Raw genomic sequence first — 23,395 nt, 5'->3', positions numbered from 1 at the left:
TTTTAGGCTCTAGAACTTTTCCCTCGAAAGTTATCACATAGACAGCCAGACAGATATGCAAACAACACGATTTTAACACGTTGGGAGAGAGTATGTACTCGGATGCTTATAAAACTAATTATTTTTATGCGAAACTGACTCAGTACAAATTATTACATCAAAGAATCGGTAGAATTGAAAATTTTTAACAAATATTAATAATTTAGGTAGAGATTTATTCCATTCGGTATTCTTGACACTGCCACTGCATGAAATGCTAAAATTAAATCGCACAGAACTAATTTCGTATTATGTAGTTCATTATTGCGTTACCTATACCACAGTATCTTTATACTGTGCCTATACCCCGAGTGCATGTAACTAAGAACGTCAACATGAAAATTCTAACCTATAATTACAAGTTATGTTTAGTTGCAAGAGGAATCAAACAAAAATAATATTAGAACTAACTGGCGACACTGAAATACTTACAACTTTTGAAATTCCGGAAAAGAAGCAACTGAATTATTCTAAACGAGAATCGTTGACTGTTCTAAAAATGGTGAAGAAACGACCAAAAAAATGTATCCAGAAATAATAACGAAAAAACCAATCGACTTAATTGAAAAAGAAGGGAAACTGTAAACGTCCCAACACAAGCAGAAGATGTTAACGTTCTATCACAAGGAGGAGGACCACACTCTCCCACACCAAATAGAGATATTCATATTCAAATAATATTAAAGATATTCAAAAGCCTCGGTGTTCTACACTTGTTTGTTTATCTTAAACAGAGCACTCGTTGTTACAGTGAGATTGAACCAGAGGACTCAGATTTCGATGACGAATATGAATGGGATAATCTGGCTCATCTGAATCGACAACGACCCTTCTGAATATGACAATGACATTATATCAGACAAAGAAGTTCAGATAGTACATGAAATAATACTGAAATAGTAAACAAGTTCTTGGGGAAATATTGGCGTAAACACGAGAGATTTTGATCTTTTACAAGAATTATATGTGATAAATATAGACAACCTACCACTTACAATTAAATCTATTGATATACAGTAGACTCCCTGTATAACGAGAACTGAAATGACAGACTAATTACCTCGTTATAAGCCGAATTCGTTATATCAGACATCATAATACTGTGAATACATATGAATCTGTAGTTTTCTAAACCATTAACTTCCTATAGTGAAGCCATTCGGAGCAATATAAGATGCTAATAAATATTGTTTGAATGGCGTTTTTGAAAAAAAAGTTATTTAGTTTTATTGTCAATGAAATATATTAAAACATAAAAGAGTTGTTTACTTTTATTATCAATGATATACATTAAAACAAAAAAGCTGTACTTATATTTTTTTTCCAACTACATAATGTATAAATCGTATTTTCAAGGATAACATAAACTATCTGGTGAAGGAGATAGGACTTCACGTAGAGGAGCTCAGCGGCGACCAACAGGAAGCTGAGGAATTTAAAAGTTAGAAGTGTTGTTTCCTTGAGATGATCTGAGCTACGAATAAATTTATAATGCAGACGAATCGTGACTCTTCCGGAAATGTCTTCAAAAAGTGTAAAAAAGGTAAGAATTCATTGAAATTTGTAAATTAAAGCTTTAGGTGAGACTAAATTTTTAATTTTTGCTTTTATTTGACTTCCTTTAACCAGTTAGCGGATTATCCTCGATTTTCGTTTTCCGCGGCAATTGTGTCAATCAAACCCACAGATAAATGAGTGTTAAAAGTACTTGGATATATGCGCATCGAGTCTAGTATACTTTACTACTCATTTACCACAGAAAATGCTTAATGATTTAGTCCACTTCCTGCTAGATGTATGTGTATGTACTGTATCGAACACAATAGTAGATGAGATACATATATGCATGTAATGTATAACAATTAAAACAGCCAAATTGGTCAATACTCTCAACATGTTAAGAAAAATCTTTCGCGCCATTATTAACAGAAAATATTACGCTCTGGACAGGATTTGAGCCCATGCGGGCAAAATCAAGTTGATTTCAAATCCATCTTCTTGACAAATGGGACACCGCAGCTTAACGTAAAATGATTTATACACAATAATATTCAGCTACTAGTGATTTTTTATAGCTTTCTCGCAATCGAAAGTAAAACTTCCCATTTAAAAATTTTCCCTGACTTAACTTTTAGTGCGTAATCAGGATGATCTGATACGTTTTAGAATATAAGATTTTATCCCGTATATTTTAGTTTTGTAAATGACACATGCACCTGGTCTCTCTCCAATGGCACTAAAGCCCAAATTAAGCCTTAACCTCCTCCAAACTATGCCCCCAACCGTCCCGGTCCCGCGCCGATCTTCTCCAAGTTATCACGTCTAGCAAATTTTGCCGCATCCTCTACCACTTTATCCTCCCACCTTTTACGTGGTCTTTCTTTTGGTCTTGCGCCTTGCATTTTAAGATCTAGGGCTCTTTTCGGCCTCCATTCTCACTACATAACCGGCCCATCGAAGACTCTGAAGTTTTGTAGTGTGTACACTATCTCGTTGACTGTTTTTATTACGTCTAAGCACGACGTACTTAACTTTCTATCTCATTAATTTTGTCTGGGTGTGATTATATTAAAAATATGTAATTTTTCTTACGAAAATAGTTATTATAGACACAGCTGCAAGTACCAAATAAAAAACGTCTATATTACTCTAAATTCGTCTGGCGATTTCATCTCATTTCTTAGCTTGTCGTCGCAATGGCCGCTGACGTCCATTTACAAGTTTTTTGAATACATTTCAGTAGTGAAAAAACACGTTTGTGCTAGGTTTAATTATTTTTTTAGCTCCATTCTTTTAAACATAAACTATAGAAGTATTTTTATTATTTCCCAGGGTTTTTTCAATACACGTTCCACAACACGGCTGATTGCTGAGCATGTCCGTATTATTTCATCAAATTTGTCCATGTCCGTTTTTTCTTCCGGCGAGAAAAGCGTAACGCACCCTTGCTTCTGCCACTTCTGAACGCCTACCTGTTTTTTGGCGTTAGAATATGGGCAAAGGGTCGTACATATTAAGTAAGTTACTTTTTTTGAGAATTTTATTTAGTTGAAGTAAAGTATATGATTCATTTTGTATTGATATGAGAAGTTACGCACTTTTTTAATATTGTGAGAACGTTATGTGTTATTTATAGCAAATATTATAAAATGCATTATTCATTATTGTTAGAGTGTTGAGCACTAATGAACTTGATTTATCTTTTTGAATGTTTTATTTTGTTTTGATAGAGGACCGCAATCTATTTAGCAATAAGTTTATCGACGAGAATATGTGTCCTTTTATTTTTTTGAGTATTGAATAAATACATTTTTTGAAGTTTGCTATTTTTTTTTTTGATGATTTTATTTTATTGACGATAATTTTTTTGCAACATATAGTTGTGCTTATGCAGTTCTTTGATATGTTTTCTGACAATTCTACTCTGATTTTCGTCCTTCTCCTCGGGTTAAGATTTATTAGCGCCCCATCTTTTGCAGTCACCTATCTATTAGTCATATCCTCACCCACCCCGATAATGCTCCCGACTCTGAGCAACGAGGTATTTATAATGTTCCTATGTACGATCAGCTTATTACCACCTGATCTTCTCTTTGACCACCTTGAGCTGATTTTCGTTACAGTTTAACGATTTCTGAGATCCGTGACTCCTTGAACAGTTGGTAGAGTTTCTGGTTGTACGTGGATCTCCACACTACGTTTTCGTTGATAAAATGCAGCTGCTATCGAAGGAATAAATTGGTTATTTAGTCACATTATCTATTTTTGCAGTTATAAAAGTAAACTGAAGTATCGCCAGATTGGTTAACGCACGGAAAGGTCATATAAAATATCCCATAAGAAAATGGGACATAATAGCATTGTTTAAAAAAGAAACAATGATAATAGTATAAGTAACACAGGAAAGTGACTTGTTATGATTTGAACTTTATGCTTTTTCCTGGCTTTACGCTTTTTATAGATTAGGTTAGGTTTCCTCGGTCTCTTTCTAATTGACAGATAGCTAAGATTGTCAACAGAGCAGTAAAGTCTTCTGGTTTCCATCACTTTATAGTCTACATTCTTATATTTACCTAGGTTCTTTTTTCCGTTGCCTTTTAGCATAACAGCTTTTTAAGTTTTGGTATGGGCATATGTAGCTGAGAAAAATTGAATGATAAATATTAACACATTGCATAGAAACGTAACTTCTTATAAATAAAGGATAGAACGACAAATAAAAACAGTTCATTTGATGATCATTTGTACGATTTACCCTTTAAACGCTAAGTTTGGGGTCTGGCAGGATTAATTTACAGGTACCCTTTTCCTTTTAATTTACTATTTTAGGTTCTATCAAGCGTTTAAAACATACTGTAGACCAATAAGTTTTTAGTGGACAGAACTAAAGACTAAAATTATTGATTAAAGAATAATTATTTAAATTAATTCGAGAAAAATATTGTTTTTAAGTAGGAACTTTTAGTATCAAATCTATAGTACATCTAGAAAGTATGTGAAATCTTCCTGCTTATTCTGTTATCACGCGGAAGTAGTTGAGCCTTTATTAGAATATTTAAATTAGATTCTGCAGCTGTGATTACTTGAAGACATTAAAAACTGATTGAGAAAGCAAAAACCGAGTTACCAAAAAGGTGTCAAGTTGAAGAGATATATGAAAAATGTCGAGATTTGTAGATTAAAAGAAATTAGTAAATTTTTGTTACAGTGTATGTTTGGTACAGAAATACTAATAATATGGAGAGTAGTTAAGTTTGTCGCAATATCCATGCTGTAGTTGATACGTAGAAATCTACCAATCTATGATAAATGATTATCGAAAGTTAACAAGCTTTATTGTTCATCTAACAAGCTTTATTGTTCATCGAACACTAATAAGAATTATTTTCTTCCTGCTAATTTTTGACAAGGAATTGCCTGTGAAATTAGATGCCTTTGTCATGCCAGCAGAAGTTTTAACCATACTACTTTTTTAGATTAAAGTCTTTACATTGTGACAGAAAATTGTGATTACGGCCATTAGATTAAAATGGTATGTAAAAAATCCTCGAGTGTGACAAACATAGCACCATGTTAAATGGAGTTACACTTTCTTAAAAAAAACAAACATTTGTTAAAAAAAAAACAGATAAATCACAATAACATTTTCATAGAACACTTTAAAAATTCTTTGAAGTGATATATTGAGTTGATCCTCCAACTATATTTGAAGGCTGATAGTGTTGTTGTATCTAATATTTCGCACTGGAGATTTAGTCGGCCATGTACGAGACCCCAGTGGCTTGATATCTACTACGAAGATGGGTAGGAATATAAGAAAAACTTGCGGAAACTTCAATGATGTGAAGATTTTCCAGGCAATTTTATAAATTTTTTTATTACTGTGAATTATTAGTTATTTAAACAAGTCTAGAAATCAAAGTTTGTCACGGAAATATTGATATTCATCGGCATTTTACTCCCTTTCGCTAAGCTTGCGAATATTTGAACAATCACTGAAGCCTTGCCGCAGTCAGCGGTGTTTCTTAACTTCAGGAGTTTTACAAACGTGACAAATTGTTACCTATAAAACCACAGCTGCAAGCAAAGGTACTGCAAAAAGTAAAATCCCAAAAGAAAACGCTAATCTACGTTCTGATCATTTTTGATTCTTTTAGATATTGGGGTAGAACGACTAGTCTCATCGCTAAATAGGAGGTGTCGTTGGAAGGAGGAGTGGATGAGGATTATGTTATCATCAATAAAAATCCAATATGGCGGTATGAACAAACAGCACATAGAAGTATCTTCACTCCTATTGGTCCGATCGTAACGTGTGAGGTATCATGTGATAGGATTTAAGGCATACAAACACAGACATAGAAGTGTACCAAAAGGACCTTAGATCCACAGTGTCTAAACGGTTTAATATAGTGGCGTGCAAGAGGATGTCTTTGGAAAGAGAGGTATGCGAGGGGTACGATAATGTTAATAATAAAAAAAATCAAACATGGTAGTTTGCATAAATGCTGTTAGCGTCTAAACGGCTTAACGTACAGTGGCGTGCGAGGTGCCATTGTAAAACGAGAAATATGGCGTCATGCCAAATGGAGTAAATTTTTAGGTTAGGTTAGGTTCGATAAATAGCTGGAACCAAAATATCTAGAATTTGTAATATTTTGGATTGTAGCCGAAAATTATGTTCACACATTAAGTTTATAGAATGACAAAGCTATTTTGAATTTTGCCGATTTGTCAAATCCCTATAAACGATATGAAGACCAGTGAAGTGTGTAAATCAACGTCTGTGATGTAATAATGTCTCGATTTTAGTTCGAAATGGACTTTTCACATCTATTCTTGACACCTCAAGTCATGCAGGATTACCAAGCGTGCCAAACCATAAGACGAGGGTTTAAAGGATGCAGTTTTAAAATATCTAGAGGTTCCAAGTCAACACAGCCTGATTAAAATCAGTAACTTGAATAAAATTAAGAGCCATAATAGGCGTTAATGGCCCTGTTACCCTGTAAAACAACACTAGCGGTACAAAGGAAGAATGTTGTTGTTTTGCAACAACATTAGTGTAGTTGTTGATCAAGAATTTTGAATTTCCATACTTTCTAAAAGTCCTATATATTGTTAATGCTTTAGACGAAAAATAATGAAAACGATTAACAAAAACACAATTTTTTAAAGGTTTAAAGTCACTATTAAGAAAAACCCTGTCATTGGAAGTTGCAACAGTTTTGTTCTTATTTATATTATTTTCATACTTCTAACTTTGTAATGTAACAAAGTTTTTGGACACGGAAACGCTGTTGTTGCGTTCTTTACCTCCAAAAATTCACAACATATTTGACTTTGGCGCCATTTGCTCCGTAAATTGTCGCCAAAGAAAAATACAGGTAAAGTGACAACTGACACGAAACAACATCGTAGACATTTCACCGTTCTCATACAAAATATGCTCAGCGAATATTCAGAAAAACTGGATCAATCGACCTTAGATACTCTATCTACCTTTCAACAAGTTATTCAGTACAAAACATCGAAGCAGTTCTTGGGTGTGTGCTGAGAGTCCAAGAATTGAACATTCCAGAAGCTCTCTATAGCTCATTATCACAGAAGACATTTAGAGTTATTTATACACTGTTCAATTGAGTCAAAAGCTAATTTTGTAGTAAAATTATCTCCAGCAATGAGTTACATTTTCATTTTGATGGCATCGTGAATAGTTCACGAGGATTTAGAAATTCCACGAATGATTGTTAAGACAATTAAACTGTTTGGTGCAAATATTGGACTAGAAAATACTTTTGCCATGTAATAACAGTTAATAGTTTTGAAGATTAGAATTTTTTGAACTGACTTTAAACAGAGTTTTTGTTATGCCATCAAGCCTATGACTACTGAAGCCTTTGTCTTGCATATATTTCAAAAGTTATCCCATTTCAGTTCTATTAATTATTACACCGTATTTGTTAATATATTTTTTTATTTAAATCAATTATTTCCTGTCATAATTCTCACTATTTTTCATACCGATATAACAAAGGTTCTTAAAATATATAATTGTTTAACAGTCAAGATAATAAAACTTGTAAAATAGACAACATATAATATATAGCGACACTTCTATTTAAGAACATGTGTTGCCATATTCGGTTACGGATTAGTCTCTCTGTTTGTAAAAAAATTTTATAGTATATTATATGTCGTTTCTTCTGTACTGTTTTAACATTTTTGTGGAACGCAGCATTTAATCAAAACGTAGATTTTTAGAAAATGTATCGACAGTTATCTAAATCCATGTCAGTTAAAATTCGATACTGCCGCTTAAGTGCAAAATGAAATAATTAAGGAGACAATTACTAAAGTATTGCAAAGACCTCTAACTGAAAATGTTTTACAGTGACGTTGAAGAAGAGCCGGAAGTTTTACAATTAGAGGAAACGGCAGCATCAAACATGAGCTAGAGTATTATTAAAGAAAGAAACAAAAGTTTACTAAAAATAGTATTAAATACCAATGGATGAAATTTGGATACCAATAGGTATCCAAAAACTATATCTACTAATTTTTTTTATATATAAAATGAAATTTATATTAAAACATTTATTTGTTCTGATTACCAATTAATTGACAACACTAGAAGTGTCACTATATTTTAAATAGAAAATATTATTGCAATAAATAGTCTTATTTACAGAATTAAACTATGCAAAGTTTAATACAAATATATAATAATATTACGGAACATTATTACCTACCAATAAGATTTTTATGGACTATATAAAACAGATAATCAGTTCGCGAAGAATACGAATTATTATATTTTAAATGTAGATGTAACAAGAGTTAAGTTTGCACTAACGCTCACTAGATAGCGCTATTTAAATATGCGCCAATAGATGGCGTTCAAATGTATTAGTTATTGTGAAATCCGTTTCGCTCGGTGTCTATCCTCTTTTTTACTAAATAATTCTTTGTTTAAAAGGATTTTTTTAAACAATATCAATTTCTCGTGCCGTTATGTATCAGGTCTTAAGTAAATCTCTAACGCCAGAATAAGTTACGGAATCGTTTAGTTAAACGTTTGTAGATATACATAAAAAACAGAACAAAATACTTACTTAGACTTGGTTTTATTGAATTGAATATTTACAAAATTGGTTTATCATATTTTGATTCTCGTGAAGGTTGTATGTGATTTAAAACAATACTCATGAATTCTGCATACGGAAAAGATAGGTTTATTATTTCGATATATATATGTGTTCCAAATACTTTATTCTTCACTTGATCGAAACTTGTAATCTAAAAAGTTCACACACTACATTAAAGATGATCAATTTTGATTATATTCGAATGAATTCGTTTATTTTCCGTTTATATTAACCATGAATTAAATTTACAAAATTAGACGTAAAATATAAGGTTGCGACAAAGACAAAAGTGAAGAGGTTTTTAAATAAAAATAACAGGCATGCTGATGACACCGTAATAACAGCTGATAGTTTATAAAATTTAGAAAAATAAATAAAAAAAATAATAGGGAGCACTGGATAATATGGACTCCTTCTCAAAATCATTTAACAGCAAGTTCATAAAAATTAGTAACAACAATAATAGTAACGAAACCCTAATGGTAGGAGGCCAACAAAGGAAGCCTAAAGAAACAATTTTTTTTTGACCAAAATCATTGGACTGTAATATAACCTGTCAAACTGTTGAATATTTGAAGGAAAAAACCTATGAATGAATATCTCAGGTTGTAAACTGCTGAGGTATCGCCAAATGACTTTGGTAAAATCACCTTTTGTAAAATCTCAATGTAAAGAATGTAATAGTCGAGAAATTGAATATCATATTGCAGATTATAGTGGGATACCTGTCACCGATCGGATGCAAACAAAAACTTTTTAAAAATAACTAAAAGTCCCATTTCTACTTTTATTTATGCCGCCATTTATGCGAGCATTTTTTAATTTATGTAAGATATTTTATTATGTAATATATTTTATTTATGCCGTGGAGCCGCAATATAATTTGGCGTACGAAGTTAGTAATAACAGGGGGAATGGTGGATCTCGTGCGATTTATACCTGTTGAAATACCTCACCATAAAGGGCCATACGCTACTGGTCTGTTACTTTCCGGATCGGAAAGGAGAGGAATAGACCAGTAGGACTAGGTCGGTTTTCGGATGACGGGGGTTTGGTTACATAATGAACGTAGCCACCCAACCGGCATCGCCTGGTCTGCATATCAAAAGAGGTAAGACTCCACTCGATTTTATATAAAACTAACTTAGTCAGGAGACAATATCTAGTGCGAAAAGATCTGACCTGTCATTTGATACGTATGTTTAGTATGTGACAGGTGACATTTGACAAATTCACTTTAACGTTTGTGATGATAATAAAATTCTTTTCTTTTCACTATTACTACTTAAGTACTCTTTTTTTACAAGAACTGAACTGTACAGATACTAAAACAGACAAAAAGTTAAGTTGAAAGTGAAATTTGACAAATGACAGAAGGTTATGATTTTATTAGGCTTACCCTTCCTATTGTGTTATCAATACAATTGAATCAGAGAAGCCAAGCTTGTGATGTTTTCTTCACATCTTTCAATATTAATGCATATATAAATATGAGCAGTAATTATCCGCAATAAATTGATCAGAAAAGCTCCAAGATCCATAAAATATATTACCTACCATAGAAACTTACAAAAGTTAAATTCGCAAAAATAAAATAAGCCAAAAAGAAACCGATTTGATGTATCAAGTGTTTAACAACACCTTCCAGAGAAGGTGTTGTTAAGGATGAAAAGGAAGAATGAAAAAAGGCGGAAACTCAGATAATATTTTTCTGATTTTAATTATTATATTTCGCCAACTGATTATCTGTTTTACAAAAGACGTAGTGTGATGTATCTACATACAACATGGCACCATTCAACAATTGCACATTCTATTTACTATATACAATTTTGGTTCTGCTGTTGCGAGTTACTTTGACAATTTACTGTTATGTTTTTATATTAACACTGGATTAAACCAATAATCAATTGAAATTGATGAGTTTACATAGTAATCAACATACCTATACAGTTAATATGTAAAACAATATAAAATTAATAAAAACTAAAAAATACTTATACAAGATATAGGTTCCTTAATAAAAGTGATTTATATAAGTATAGTTAGCACGAATTTTGGTCAGAATATGCAAACATTTATTTATTTGTAGTTAAATTATTACATAAATAATAAAAATTTGCCGGGATCAATTGAGTGCTAAGTAAAATCGAATAAAATATGTGATATTATGTATGTTATCAAGAGTATTTCTTTTAAGAACGAGCCTGGTAGAGTTGCGGATTCAATTTTATAAGAATTTGTGTAGGGTTGTGTTATAGGGGTAGCACCTTTTATCGAGACAACCACATCAAGCGTCATAGACGGGAGATGGTTCTTAATAACTGGTCCTCATAAGACACCCAACTCTCACTTATGGCTCCACGTGCCACACCCCGGGAAACTGCATTGGTCTGCAGGCTAAACTAAGTGAGGGTAGCCAGATATGGTGAAAGGTAGCGTCTAACCCAGACGCAAACTAAACTTCGGCAGCTGGAAGTTTAAAACTGACCATAAGCATAGGTCATGGGGACTGGTATGGTTATGGATCAGACATCAGAGAGCGCAGTGGGAACCATATACACGGTCTCTGCACAGCGGTGAAGTAGGCAAGAGGAAACCACTTCACTACATTCCTAAGACAATTTTCTACAATATGGAGTGTTACAAAATTAGAATAGGTCAGTCAGGCGAACCGATTGACAATCGGCGTCTTCCCACGTCCGGGGTGGGAGATGTGAAATGGGCTACCGGGCTCAATGCGACAGGGAACCAGGTCGCAGGTGCACAAAAGACTACTGGAACATTAAATAAAATCTCTTTTCGGAAAACCAACAGATTTGGAACTTGGAATATACGAGGTTTGATCCAACATCCTGGAAAATTACATATAATAGAGAGAGAAATGGCTGATTATCGAATTTCTATGCTTGGCATCAGTGAAACTCACTGGAAGGGTAAGGGGCATTTCCGAAGCGGCTCTGGCAATACCATTTATTTCTCAGGCCACCAAACAGAGAGCATCAATGGGGTTGCAATTATAATACCACCCACATTCCAGAACTACGTAAATGGATATGATGCAGTTAATGACAGAATTATACATCTGAGACTAAAGTGCTCAACATCCATCCTCCACATCATACAAATATATGCCCCGACATCCACGGCAGAACAAGCAACACTAGAAGACTTTTATATGGCTCTCGAAGGTGTACTTGATAAAATACCAAACAAAGACATAGTGGTGATACTAGGCGACTTTAATGCCAAACTTGGAAGAACGAATCTAGATGACCACATGAAGATGATTGTAGGGCCATATGGTCTAGGAGATAGGAATGAGCGAGGAGACCGACTATTAGAATTCTGCAACCAAAGGAAATTTTCTGTAATGAACACGCATTTCAAGCATCATCCGCGTAGACTCTATACCTGGAAATCACCTGGAGATAGAACAAGAAATCAAATAGACTTTATTCTGATCAGTTCGAGATGGAAGTCTTCAATTACCAACGCAAAAACATTTCCAGGAGCAGAATGCGGAAGCGATCACCAGCTCTTGATGGCTGATTACAGAATACGTTTCAAGAACATACGCAAAGCTTCTTCCCGTTCTTTTAGGCTAACGGACCCCGAATTAGCTACCTTTAAAGAGAGAATTGAACCAGCACTAACCAGAATAGAGAACAATCAGGCAGAACAAAGTGTGGATGAAGCCTGGACAGATATTAAAGAAACCATCGTAACAACAGTGAACCAATGTCGCCAACCATCTATAAATAATAGCATTAAACCGTGGATCAGCAGAAACACGTGGAAAGTGATTGAACAAAGAAAGCAACTTAAAGTTGGCCCCTGTGATCAACAGACATATAAAGCTCTCTCCAGAGATATTCAACGAAGATGCCGAAAAGACAAACAAGAATACATCTCTGAAATCTGTCAAGAAATAGAAAATCACGGATATCGAAATGAAACCAAAGACCTCTTCCGGAAAGTGAAAATTCTTGCGAGAGAATTTAAACCCAAGAACTATGCAATAGAGGACAAACATGGTATTATCATAAGTGATATCGACAGAGTGTTGGAAACATGGAAAAACTATTGTTCAGAGCTCTACAGGGAAGAACACGTAAATCTAGGCCACACTTCAGCCCTCGAAAACATCGCATACAACCCTGAACCTGAAATTCTGCTGTCCGAGATTGAAGAAGCTGTAACTCACCTCAAGAAGAATAAATCCCCTGGCTGCGATGATATCACGGGAGAGCTCCTTCAGAACAGGGGAGACAAAGGATGTTACATAATGTGGAAACTTTGTAATAAAATTTGGAGATGCGGAAAGTGGCCCAGAGAATGGCGCACATCATTGTGCATACCAATCCATAAAAAAGGAACAACTACAAAGTGTAGTAATTATCGTACCATCTCACTGATTTCCCATCCAAGCAAAATATTACTAAGAATCATTAAACGCCGTTTGCAACAATACTTAGACAAACAAATTCCCCAAGAACAAGCAGGCTTTGTCAAAGGGAAGGGTACGAGAGAGCAAATCCTTAATATGCGGCAGCTCATAGAAAAGGCCCGCGAATTTAAAATTCCAATAATAATCTGTTTTCTAGACTACCAAAAGGCATTTGATTGTGTGAAGTGGGAAGTTCTCTGGACAGTTCTTCATGAGATGGGAGTTCCAGATCATTTGGCAATATTAATTAAAAACTTATACGAAGATAACTCAGTTAAAATAAGAATTGAAAACCAGCAATCTGATACCTTCAAAACCAGCAGAGGTGTACGACAAGGGTGCATACTATCTCCAGACCTGTTCAATTTATATGGAGAATACATAATGAGGAACGCACTCGATGGATGGAGAGGCGGCATCTTCATTGCAGGAAAAAAGATCTCAAACTTAAGATTCGCAGACGATACAACACTGATAGCAACATCTGAAGAGGAGATGTCGAGACTGATAAAGAGAGTAGAAACCGAAAGCAACAAGTGTGGGCTCAAGATTAATAATCAGAAAACAAAAATCATGATTGTGGACCACGCTAATATCCTCCAAACAACAGGCGCCCTAAATCAATTCGAGAAAGTAGACGAGTTCACGTATCTAGGATCTTCCTTAAGCAATGCAGCCTCCTCCCATACGGAAATTCGCAGAAGAATAGGGATGGCCAAGAACGCGATGAGTCGACTGTCAAAAATATGGAAGGACCGCTCTTTATCCAAAAAACTCAAAATGAGACTGGTACAGACACTCATTTTTTCAATCTTCAGTTACGGTGCCGAAACATGGACAATAAAATCAGAGGATAGGAAAAGGATTGACGCATTCGAAATGTGGTGCTGGAGACGAATGCTACGCGTCTCGTGGACGGAGCACAGATCCAATCAGTCGATTCTCGAAGAGCTAAACATTCAGACCAGACTCTCCTCTCAGTGTCTTGCAAATGTTTTAAAGTTTTTTGGCCACATTGCGAGAAGAGACAATGACAACTTAGAAAGACTAATTGTGTGCGGAAACGTAGAAGGACGTAGAGGCAGAGGACGCTCACCTATCCGATGGTCAGATCAAGTACAGAAAGCCACTGGAGAGACGTTTTCCGAGTCCATGAGAGCAGCCCAAAATCGCAAGAGATGGAGAGAATTGACAGCCCGCATTGTAGGAAATCACGATCCTCAGCAATGAGGAAACGACAAGAGAGAGAGAGGCGGCGATTATCTGGAGACAGGTGGAGATAGACTGGAGAGGAGTGCGGACAGGGAAAGATCGAATATGAATATGACCCTAGAACAAGAATATAAGGCTTAAAAGACAACAGTATCTAAAATCAACTACATTATTATTTAAAGATGCTATCAATAAAGCTATGATAGCGAATATAGTAGCCAAAGTGATATCCAACGATCGATTACGATCACAGAAATAGAATAAAAGTTGTATTATTACTATTTGTTAAGATGCTACCATAAAATGATTTTCATTTAGAATTTGTTTGCTTTGTTGCTAAACTCAATTAAATTATAAATAAAAGTTAGTAAAGAAATACAGTAGCAGCTAAAAATTATCTATATAAATCATAGCAGCCACATTATTAGATAATCCCTCAAGATACTGGTCACTCATGGGTCAAAATCGTAATATCTCAAAGGTGTAGTTTCTTACGGTTGACACCTTAATAATGTCTTTTTATGATACATCATTCTGACTGTAAGTGTCGTGTATAAAAGATCTGCTTTTAGTTTTTTAACTGCTCTAATAGAGCAACTTATTGTCCTAAAATTGTATATTTAGTTTGGAAAAATGATAAAGTTTTTTTTTAAGAAGAAGAAAAACCAACTAAAGCAAAGTTTTGTGTGTATGTTTTAAAAGGACCCATTGGTTAAGTAAATCATAACAAGAAAACAGTGATACAAGTTTGTATAAATAGCAAATAACACTAGTTCTATCAATAATAGAAAAACAGATTCTACATACGCACTTCACCTTCTAGATCATAATCATTCTTTTGATGACGAATTTAAAATTCTACACATTCAAAATAAAGGCCTTAAGCTATCTTTGTTAGAATCTATGGAGATCAACAAATTAAAAAACACAGATATAATTCTGAATGACCAGCTTGAGACAAACAGTTCTCCCCTCCTCAACTTATTTCATTAGAGACTATAAAGTGTAAACCCATGCCAAAAACAGATCACTTGAGAAAGGCAATCAGCCGAAACAGCTGTAGTGATAATAATTTAAAATAAAAATTTGTGGAAGTTTTGAAAACAAAGTTTTCAGTGTTTTATTGTTAAATAACACTAGCTTCGCAGATGCGCCACTGAATGAATTCCGAGCTTCCGATCGTTTGGCTGGTCAGTCAACTTCACCATAAATGACGTCTGCTGTCTATGGAAATATGTCGGGTATGCACAAAATTTTGATAGTTTCAAATATTTCCAATCCCTGTCATGTATGACGCAAGCCTATGCCGACTTTTTCATTTGAAAAACAGTTAAAAATATTTCGAAGCTGGTTAACTATTTTAAAGAATTGTCCAAACTGTGAAATTGCTAAAGATTTTACAATTACTGATAGCTAAATGACATATTAAATTATTCACCTTATTAGGATGACGTGGAACCAAGGATTTACTTAAGATGGAGAAAAAGGTTGTTGAAGTCTTTAAAATACAAGATTATTTTATTTAAAAAATACTTTATATTTAACGTTTCGAAGACCACCTTTTGTGCCCAAAATACAAATTAAACACCCACAAGAAAATAATTTTAGAACCATAAAAAGATGCTTAGTTTTGAGCACCAACACCTCGAGTATCAGCAATATCTATCAGGATCCGTACTTACTTAAAACCTCGCAGGCAAACAAAACTATGAATAGTATAATTTTAAAACCTGATAAATATTTTTCACTTCATAAAAACCTGCTGTATAAGCGAAAGAGATTCCCTGGTCATTAGAAAAATTCCAACATAACAGTAAATTTCCAGCAACCAATTTTGATTAAACCTATCAACTCTGCACCGTTAGCGGTACTTTAACCGTCTTCTAATTCTTGCTTTTTCTCTGAGTCTTCTTTTCCCCATTTGAACAATAACGGGCACATACCAAGTATACATCCCAACGTCACTCCAAGTACTCTTCCAGCGTTTGCCGAATTCCTGCAGCAATTCATGTCCAACTGCATGGGTGATAGTTTGGGAGGTCTGAAGCCGATGCGATTGGCTAGTCGTTCAACGTAGAAAGCCGAACCGATACCCATGATATCGGATAGGGTGTTGCCAAGAGCTGCTGCTCCCATCGTCGTAAAGCAGAAGTAGGAGCCTAAGTAGAGATCGATGTAGTCTCCCTAGAAAAAAGAATTTATTCGATTGTGTATAATATTCGTTATATTGAAAAAAAAAATAGTTTATTGTTAGGTCAGAAAAATAAGGTATTCGTGTGACTGTGACTTCTTAAATTATTAACAATTTCAGGCCAAACATGCACCATTTTATAAACTTTCCTTTACCAGTAAAAAATAAAGAATTGTGAACGGATATTGAGGTAAATTTGATAAAACACGATAAGGCTTTAAAATGGCGATTTATTATCTTGTTGCTTAGAGAACTGTGAAAACTCTAGGAATTTTTAGTATATTGTTAAAATAATAACTATTGTAAAAATGTACCCACAGCCCATGATATTGCGTGGAAAGTTGGGTCTTATAGTGTTAAAAATGTGGTTATAATTTCACAGTGATTCATAAATTAGTTAAAAAAAATATTCCATTTGTTTATCCCAAACAACTTTTTTTTGCAGTAACGTAAGTCAGAAAAAAATGAACTTATACTGATTCTACGGGTAGCATAAACAAGATTGGCAAGGTAAAAAGGTTGGAAAAACCGTTTCCAACATTGCAAAACTTGATTGAAAAAACAGAGCAATTTTTTGCATATAAACAATTTGAATAACTTTTTTGCAATTCCCCTAGAAAAAATTAGTTTTGAATATTCTAGAAAAGCTGTCATTTTTCACAAGTTTAAAAAAAAGTTGCCCTGTGACAATAAAACTTTATTTTAATTCCTAACTTGTTTGTTTATTAAGAAACCTTATTAGCGACATTTAAAAGATCAAGGATTAAAGTTTTAATGTAGAAAGTTTGACGACTATGTACAACATAGTCGTCTACAAAGCTTCAAGATGTAGATCTGGAATTAGTTCAGCTTGGAGTAGTGGAGGGATTACTTTAAAATTTGCGCATCAAATCAACTATACATCACCGTTTCTTGTTGATGGATTTTGACGGTTGTTTTTTAATTTGCTCTTCGTAAATTACGAATGTGACCATTTTTAAATAAATTTAATGTTAAATTAAGAATGTTAATTGTTTAAACCATTTTTGATAAAAAAAAATTTTTTCAACGATTTTTATTGGAAAACTGAATTGTATAAGTAGATCATTTACACTTGAATTTACAATAAATTGTTGCACATTTTCTTCTTCTTCTTCCTTCTTGTGTGTAGGCTTTAAAGCCTGTTTCTTCTTCAATATTAGCCTCCTAAATTGTTTAAATTATCGCACCATCTTTTTCTTGGTCTGCCAATACTTCTTCATCCATTTGGTGACTTATCTCGTGCTATTAAAACTATCTTATCCTCTGCCATTCTACTAATGTGGTCGTTCCACTCCTGTTTCCGTTTTGTCACCCATCCATTTATGTCTTCTATATTGCATGCTCCTCTTATGTTTTCGCTTCTCTCCCTATCCAACAGACTTTTTCCTGATATTCGTCGGAGTATTTTCATCTCTGTTGTTTCTAGTAGTCGTCCCGTTTTATATGTGTCAAGTCTTGTCTCTGCCGTGTATGTTAATATAGGTCTAATTGGTGCTTTATAGATTCTTCTTTTTTTTTGTCTTGTGTATTTGTGTATTTGTTGTTTTTTAGATTATTTTGATAGAATAACTCTCTCTCTCTCTCTCTCTCTCTTTATCTCTCTCTCTATGTTGTTGCAAAACAAGTTGTTTGAGATACACAAATTAAATAAATTTTAAGCTAATTTATGAATCACTTTGAAATTTTAACCATAGTTTTACAACTATACGTCCCAACTTTCCACACAATATCAAGTACTAGTTTTGAATAGTACTCAAAAGTAGAGTTTGAGTTTACTCGACAAACTTGACTTTGCCTGAAAACCAAACATTTTGTGTAAAAAAGTGTGACTTGACTTGATTTCGGTATCTTTAGGTTTGACTTGAAATCAAAGTTCTTTAAATACGGAAACTAATTGTCGAAACCAAATTCAGATTTCTGCTTTAATCTGTGCCTTCTAGGAATTGCAAAACAGACGTTGATAAAGATGTGATTAGAGACATGGGGAATCTAAAATTGCATTCCTCAACATATCTCCTCAACTAAGCAAAAATCCTTAGCGAATTGGTTTCTAGTACTCATAAAGAGTATACCGAAATAAAAGGAAAGACAGTTAAGATTTGATTTATACGTATTTCATCCTAAAAGGAATCTTCGGAGCGGCTATTTACAAACGCTCTGAACGTGAAAACAATATTTCCTGTCGTAGTAGAAGCAACACTAAAATGGCTTCGATTTGGACGCAATAGCGACATCTGATAATAAATCCGGAAACTAATTGTAGAAACCAAATTCAGATTTCTGCTTTAATCTGTGCCTTCTATGAATTGCAAGGCAAAACAGACGTTAATAAAGATTTAATTTGAGACATGTGGAATCTAAAATTGCATTCCACAACATATCTCCTCAACTAAGCAAAAATCCTTAGTGAATTGGTTTCTAGTACCTACTCATAAAGAGTATACCGAAATATTGTTAAAAAAAAAATAAAAAAAATACGCAGCTCAAGCATGAGCTGACAGTACCGAAGACATAAAGTGATGAAAACGGCACGAAACTGCCTTTCCAACTTTATTAAAAATGGCCAGAGACTTTCTTGCTACCCCAGGAACATCAGCCTACATAGAATGATATTTTTCAATGTGTTTAAGTTCGTGGCTTCAACAAAAATCCGTAACAGAGATCACACAAGGATCGTAGGAATGGGTTACTATTTCGTTTCACTTTGTAAGAATTTACTTTTTACGAAGGATTTTGATGTGACAAGTTGGAATTAATTGAAAAATGTTTAAAATATTTTTTTTGTTTTAAATAAATGTATTTGTTATACCTACTAACTATCATCATCATCATCATTGGTGCTACAGCCCTATAAAAGAGCCTCGACCTTCCCAAGTCTATTACGCCAGTCAGTTCTATCCATTGCCAACTGTTGCCAGTTTGCTGCGCCTATTTGTCTACCATCCTCATCTACACCATCCCTCCATCTGAGTTTTGGTCTACCCCTTTTTCTACTTCCCCCAGGTTGTGACATAAGGATTCTTCTAGGAGGGTTGTTCTGCTGTGATCTTGCCAGATGTCCTGCCCATCTTAGTCTTCCTATTTTTATAAAGGATACTACGTCTTTACCACCAAATATGTTTATATCTGTGATATATCTCGTAGTTGTACCTCCTTCTCCAAACACCATTTTCACAGATGCCACCAAATATTCTTCTCAGGATCCTTCGTTCAAATATAAGCAGGAGATTTTCATCTGCCTTGGAAATGGTCCATGCCTCTGACCCATATGTCAACACTGGTTGTATAAGGGTTTTGTATATGGTTATTTTTGTTTTTTGGCTTAAGTTTCTGCTTCTCATATGTCTACTCAGTCCAAAATAGCATTTGTTTGCTAGGATTATTCTTCGCTTGATTTCTTCCGTCATGACGTTCTCCTTGGTGATCAGGGAGCCTAAGTATGTGAATTTGTCCACCACTTCAAAGGTAGAATTATCAACCGTGAGTTGGTGGCCGATGTTTCTGGCTCTATTGTTGGGTGTTGATGCCATTATCTTAGTTTTCTACTTACCTACTAACTATATTTACCATAAATATTTTTTTGGGGTTATCTACTAAATAAATTATTTTTAACTCTTTCAAACTAGTTTGACAAACAGTTTAAATTTTCAAACCTGTACCATTGTTCAGTTTGATTTGACTTATTTGAAATATTTGTCAGAAGGATTTGATTTGATTTGAGTTTGACTTCCAAGTCAAACTTAAGTCAATTTCAAACATTCACGTCAAACTTGTGCAACTCTACTGGTAGGTTCATTTTTACAATATTTATTAACATTTATTAAAAATTAATAATTCTTAGGTTTTCTGCAGTTTTCTAAGCAACAAATAGGCAAATCAACATTCAAAATCGCCATTTTAAAGCTCTAAATGTGTTTTATCAAATAATTACCTCCAGGTTCGATCAAAATGCTTTACTTTTTACTGGTAGAACGAAACTTATTAAAATAATTCATTTTTGGATTTATATTGTTAATAATTTAAAAAGTCCACCGGAGCCACTGCATAAAATATACAGGTTTTGATTATCGAGATCCATAAAATTAGAAAAAGTTGTCAGGTACTTGGCCGGGCCAATGTTTTTAACAGGATACATTTTACCTTATTTCTCTGGAATATATATTTATGGGTAAAAAAGACGTAATAGCGTTTCTGTTTTGACAGTTGTACAGTAAACTTCAAGCTATAGTTACAAATGGAAAGACATCCATCATAAGTTGTACCAAAGTCCCAAAGGAGTCGTGCCTCTCGATCCTATTTTTCCGTCGTCTCTATTATGCCATTAACATCCCCTGAGATCCCATCTTTCAATGGCCTCAGCAAATATCATATTTTCAGAATAAATAACTTTTGGCAAAATAAGCAATAATATTCCTCGTCTTCATTCTAGAATGTAGGAATTTGTTGTTTGTTCTGACATCAAATTTAGCTCGTCTTTTCAAGTAACGTCCTACAGTTTATTTTTCTCACTTCACTGGCTTAGTTTTTAGCTTTTTAGATTTATTTTTTGCGTTGGTATACAGCTTTCACGTCCAAATTTGAGGCTGGTACTTTAAGAAACAAATTCATTTGTTTTTCAATAAAACAAATTTTTCTTCACTACTGATCTTTAAAGCACTTTTTACCTTGTCTTTGCATTGCGATATACTTTTTTAAATTCCAATCTCGCCAATACACTGTTTATTTTGCGCTGCTTCATATTTAACCGATACAGCGTACTATTCAAGTTTTCGATATTATATCCAGACTACACAAATTGTCGAATAAAAATCGAACATGACTTCCAACGAAAGTTACAAGAAATCCCTAGAACGTCGTAACAAAGAATATTGGTCATATCGAACTTCCCAGTACAAAGTTCGGATTTTCTTTTTCGCTGCCACAAGCTACGAACTACATCTACCGCATACCGATATTTCCGTAGAAGATATAAAAATAGGAAATACGTATACCGCTTGTGTAGGAGATAGTAATAAGTTATTTATAGAGTGAAAGATGAAAATAACTGCAAAAATCCACAATGTATGGAAGTATTAATATAGGGCAATATAATAAAAATCGTAATTGAGATAGACTATGGAATATTGACTTGATCACCAATCATTATATGAATACATAATAAAATGGCACGATTTATAGAACTATTCAATAAATACAATATTTACAAATGTGAGATTATGAAATATTTCATTATTTGATATCTATGATGGAGTCATTACTTGAGCCTTTGTCAGAGCGTGGTGACAGTCTAATAAATGATATTAAGTTGCAACTCTATCTTATTGAGTTTACAGTAGATGTATTGAATTTTAAATATACAGTCTACTGATCTATCTTGATCAGTATTAATAACTATTTAGATTTAAATTAATATGGATAAACTTACGAACACTAACATGAAGAAATTGTCAAGAAAGCCAAATCCGATGAAAGGTATAGAGTTTGCTATGCCAACTGAAACAGAACAAAAACAGTTACATATAAAAAAATGTTCAAAAGTAAATTTAAAAACTAAAGGGTGTTTTTTTAGAGGTATAGAAATGTAAGTTGGCAACATTTTTTTAACTGGCGGCTGTTTTGACAGCTGTCAAGTGATTTATGTTTAGTTTGGTTTGGCATTTCAGTATGAATAGACTGACGCCTGAATAACGCTTTCACATTGTGCAAATTTATTTTGAAAATCATGGTTCTGTTCGAAATATGTATCGCGCACTATATCCATGTCGTACAGAGCGTACAGAAGAAGTTGTTGCTGATGTATATCCGAAATCATGCACAGTAGTTGGATATGTGTGCATCCACTTTATGGAAGATTTTGCGGAAAGATCTTGGTTTCCGTTCTAACAAAATCTAACTCGTGCAAGAATTGAAGCTACACGATCACCTAGCAAGGGGTAGATTCTGTGAATGGGCCCAAAAAGAGATTGCCGTTGATCCTGTTTTTTATAAACGAATTTTGTTTAGCGATGAAGCCCACTTTTGATTGAATGGCTATGTCAACAAATAAAACTGCCGTATTTGGAGTAAAGATAATCCTCAAGTGTATGTTGAGACACCATTACATCCAGAAAAACTGACTGTTTGGTGTGCTTTGTGGGCTAGTGGAATCATTGGTCCGTACTTCTTTAAAAACGATGCTGGCCAGAACGTTATAGTCAATAGTGACCGCTATAGAGCCATGATTAATGACTTTTTTATTCCTCATTTGAACAACCATGATGTGCAGGAGCTGTGGTTTCAACAAGACGGCGCAACATATGACACAGCTCATGTCACAATTGATTTATTGAAAGAAACGTTTGGTAACCGCGTAGTTTCACGTTTCGGACCCGTGAATTGGCCTCCAAGATCGTGTGATTTAACACCGCCAGACTATTTTCTGAAACGATTGACCACTTAGAGAATATCATTTGCCGCGTTATTGCTGATATACGGCCACAAATGTTGGAAAATTGGACCTCTAGATTAGACTACGTCAAAGCCAGCCGTGACGGTTAAATGACAGAAATCATATTTAAATTATAATGCCAAAATATTATCTTTTGAATAAAGTCAATTTCATGTCAATTTAAAAAATCGTCTTTGTTTTATTCCAATTCAAAGTTGTATACCTCTAAAAAAACATCCATTATTTTTTATATTATAGAAATTAATAATTGCTAAGTAATATTAGGGTCTTGTGGAAATGCTTAATAAAAGGAAAGGGCAAATCGTGGTAATTATAATCTGAAAAAAGTTATTGGAACTCGAAACGTCAAAACAAATGTCAAATGCAATTTTTATTACAATCATCAT

General features: G+C 34.0%; 1 protein-coding gene across 2 annotated transcripts in view; it reads right to left on the bottom strand.

Moving 5' to 3' along the window:
• Positions 1-14,396: 14,396 nt before the first annotated feature.
• The window catches only part of LOC140434311 (transmembrane protein 65), a 97,492-nt gene continuing 88,493 nt past the window's right edge, over positions 14,397-23,395 (bottom strand). The window contains exons 4-5 of one of the 2 annotated variants that reach the window (XM_072522473.1): positions 21,987-22,054; positions 14,397-16,533 (exon numbers count right to left, since the gene is read on the bottom strand). In XM_072522473.1, coding sequence (XP_072378574.1) covers positions 16,222-16,533; positions 21,987-22,054 — 380 coding nt within the window. In that variant the 3' untranslated portion in view covers positions 14,397-16,221. The remainder of the gene's footprint in view (positions 16,534-21,986; positions 22,055-23,395) is intronic. The other variant, XM_072522474.1, reaches the window with a different exon arrangement.

The sequence above is a fragment of the Diabrotica undecimpunctata genome, chromosome 2, assembly GCF_040954645.1.
Source record: "Diabrotica undecimpunctata isolate CICGRU chromosome 2, icDiaUnde3, whole genome shotgun sequence".
Classification (NCBI taxonomy): domain Eukaryota; kingdom Metazoa; phylum Arthropoda; class Insecta; order Coleoptera; family Chrysomelidae; genus Diabrotica; species Diabrotica undecimpunctata.
Note: the sequence above shows the minus strand (reverse complement) of the source record. Positions and strands in the feature narration are given on the sequence as shown.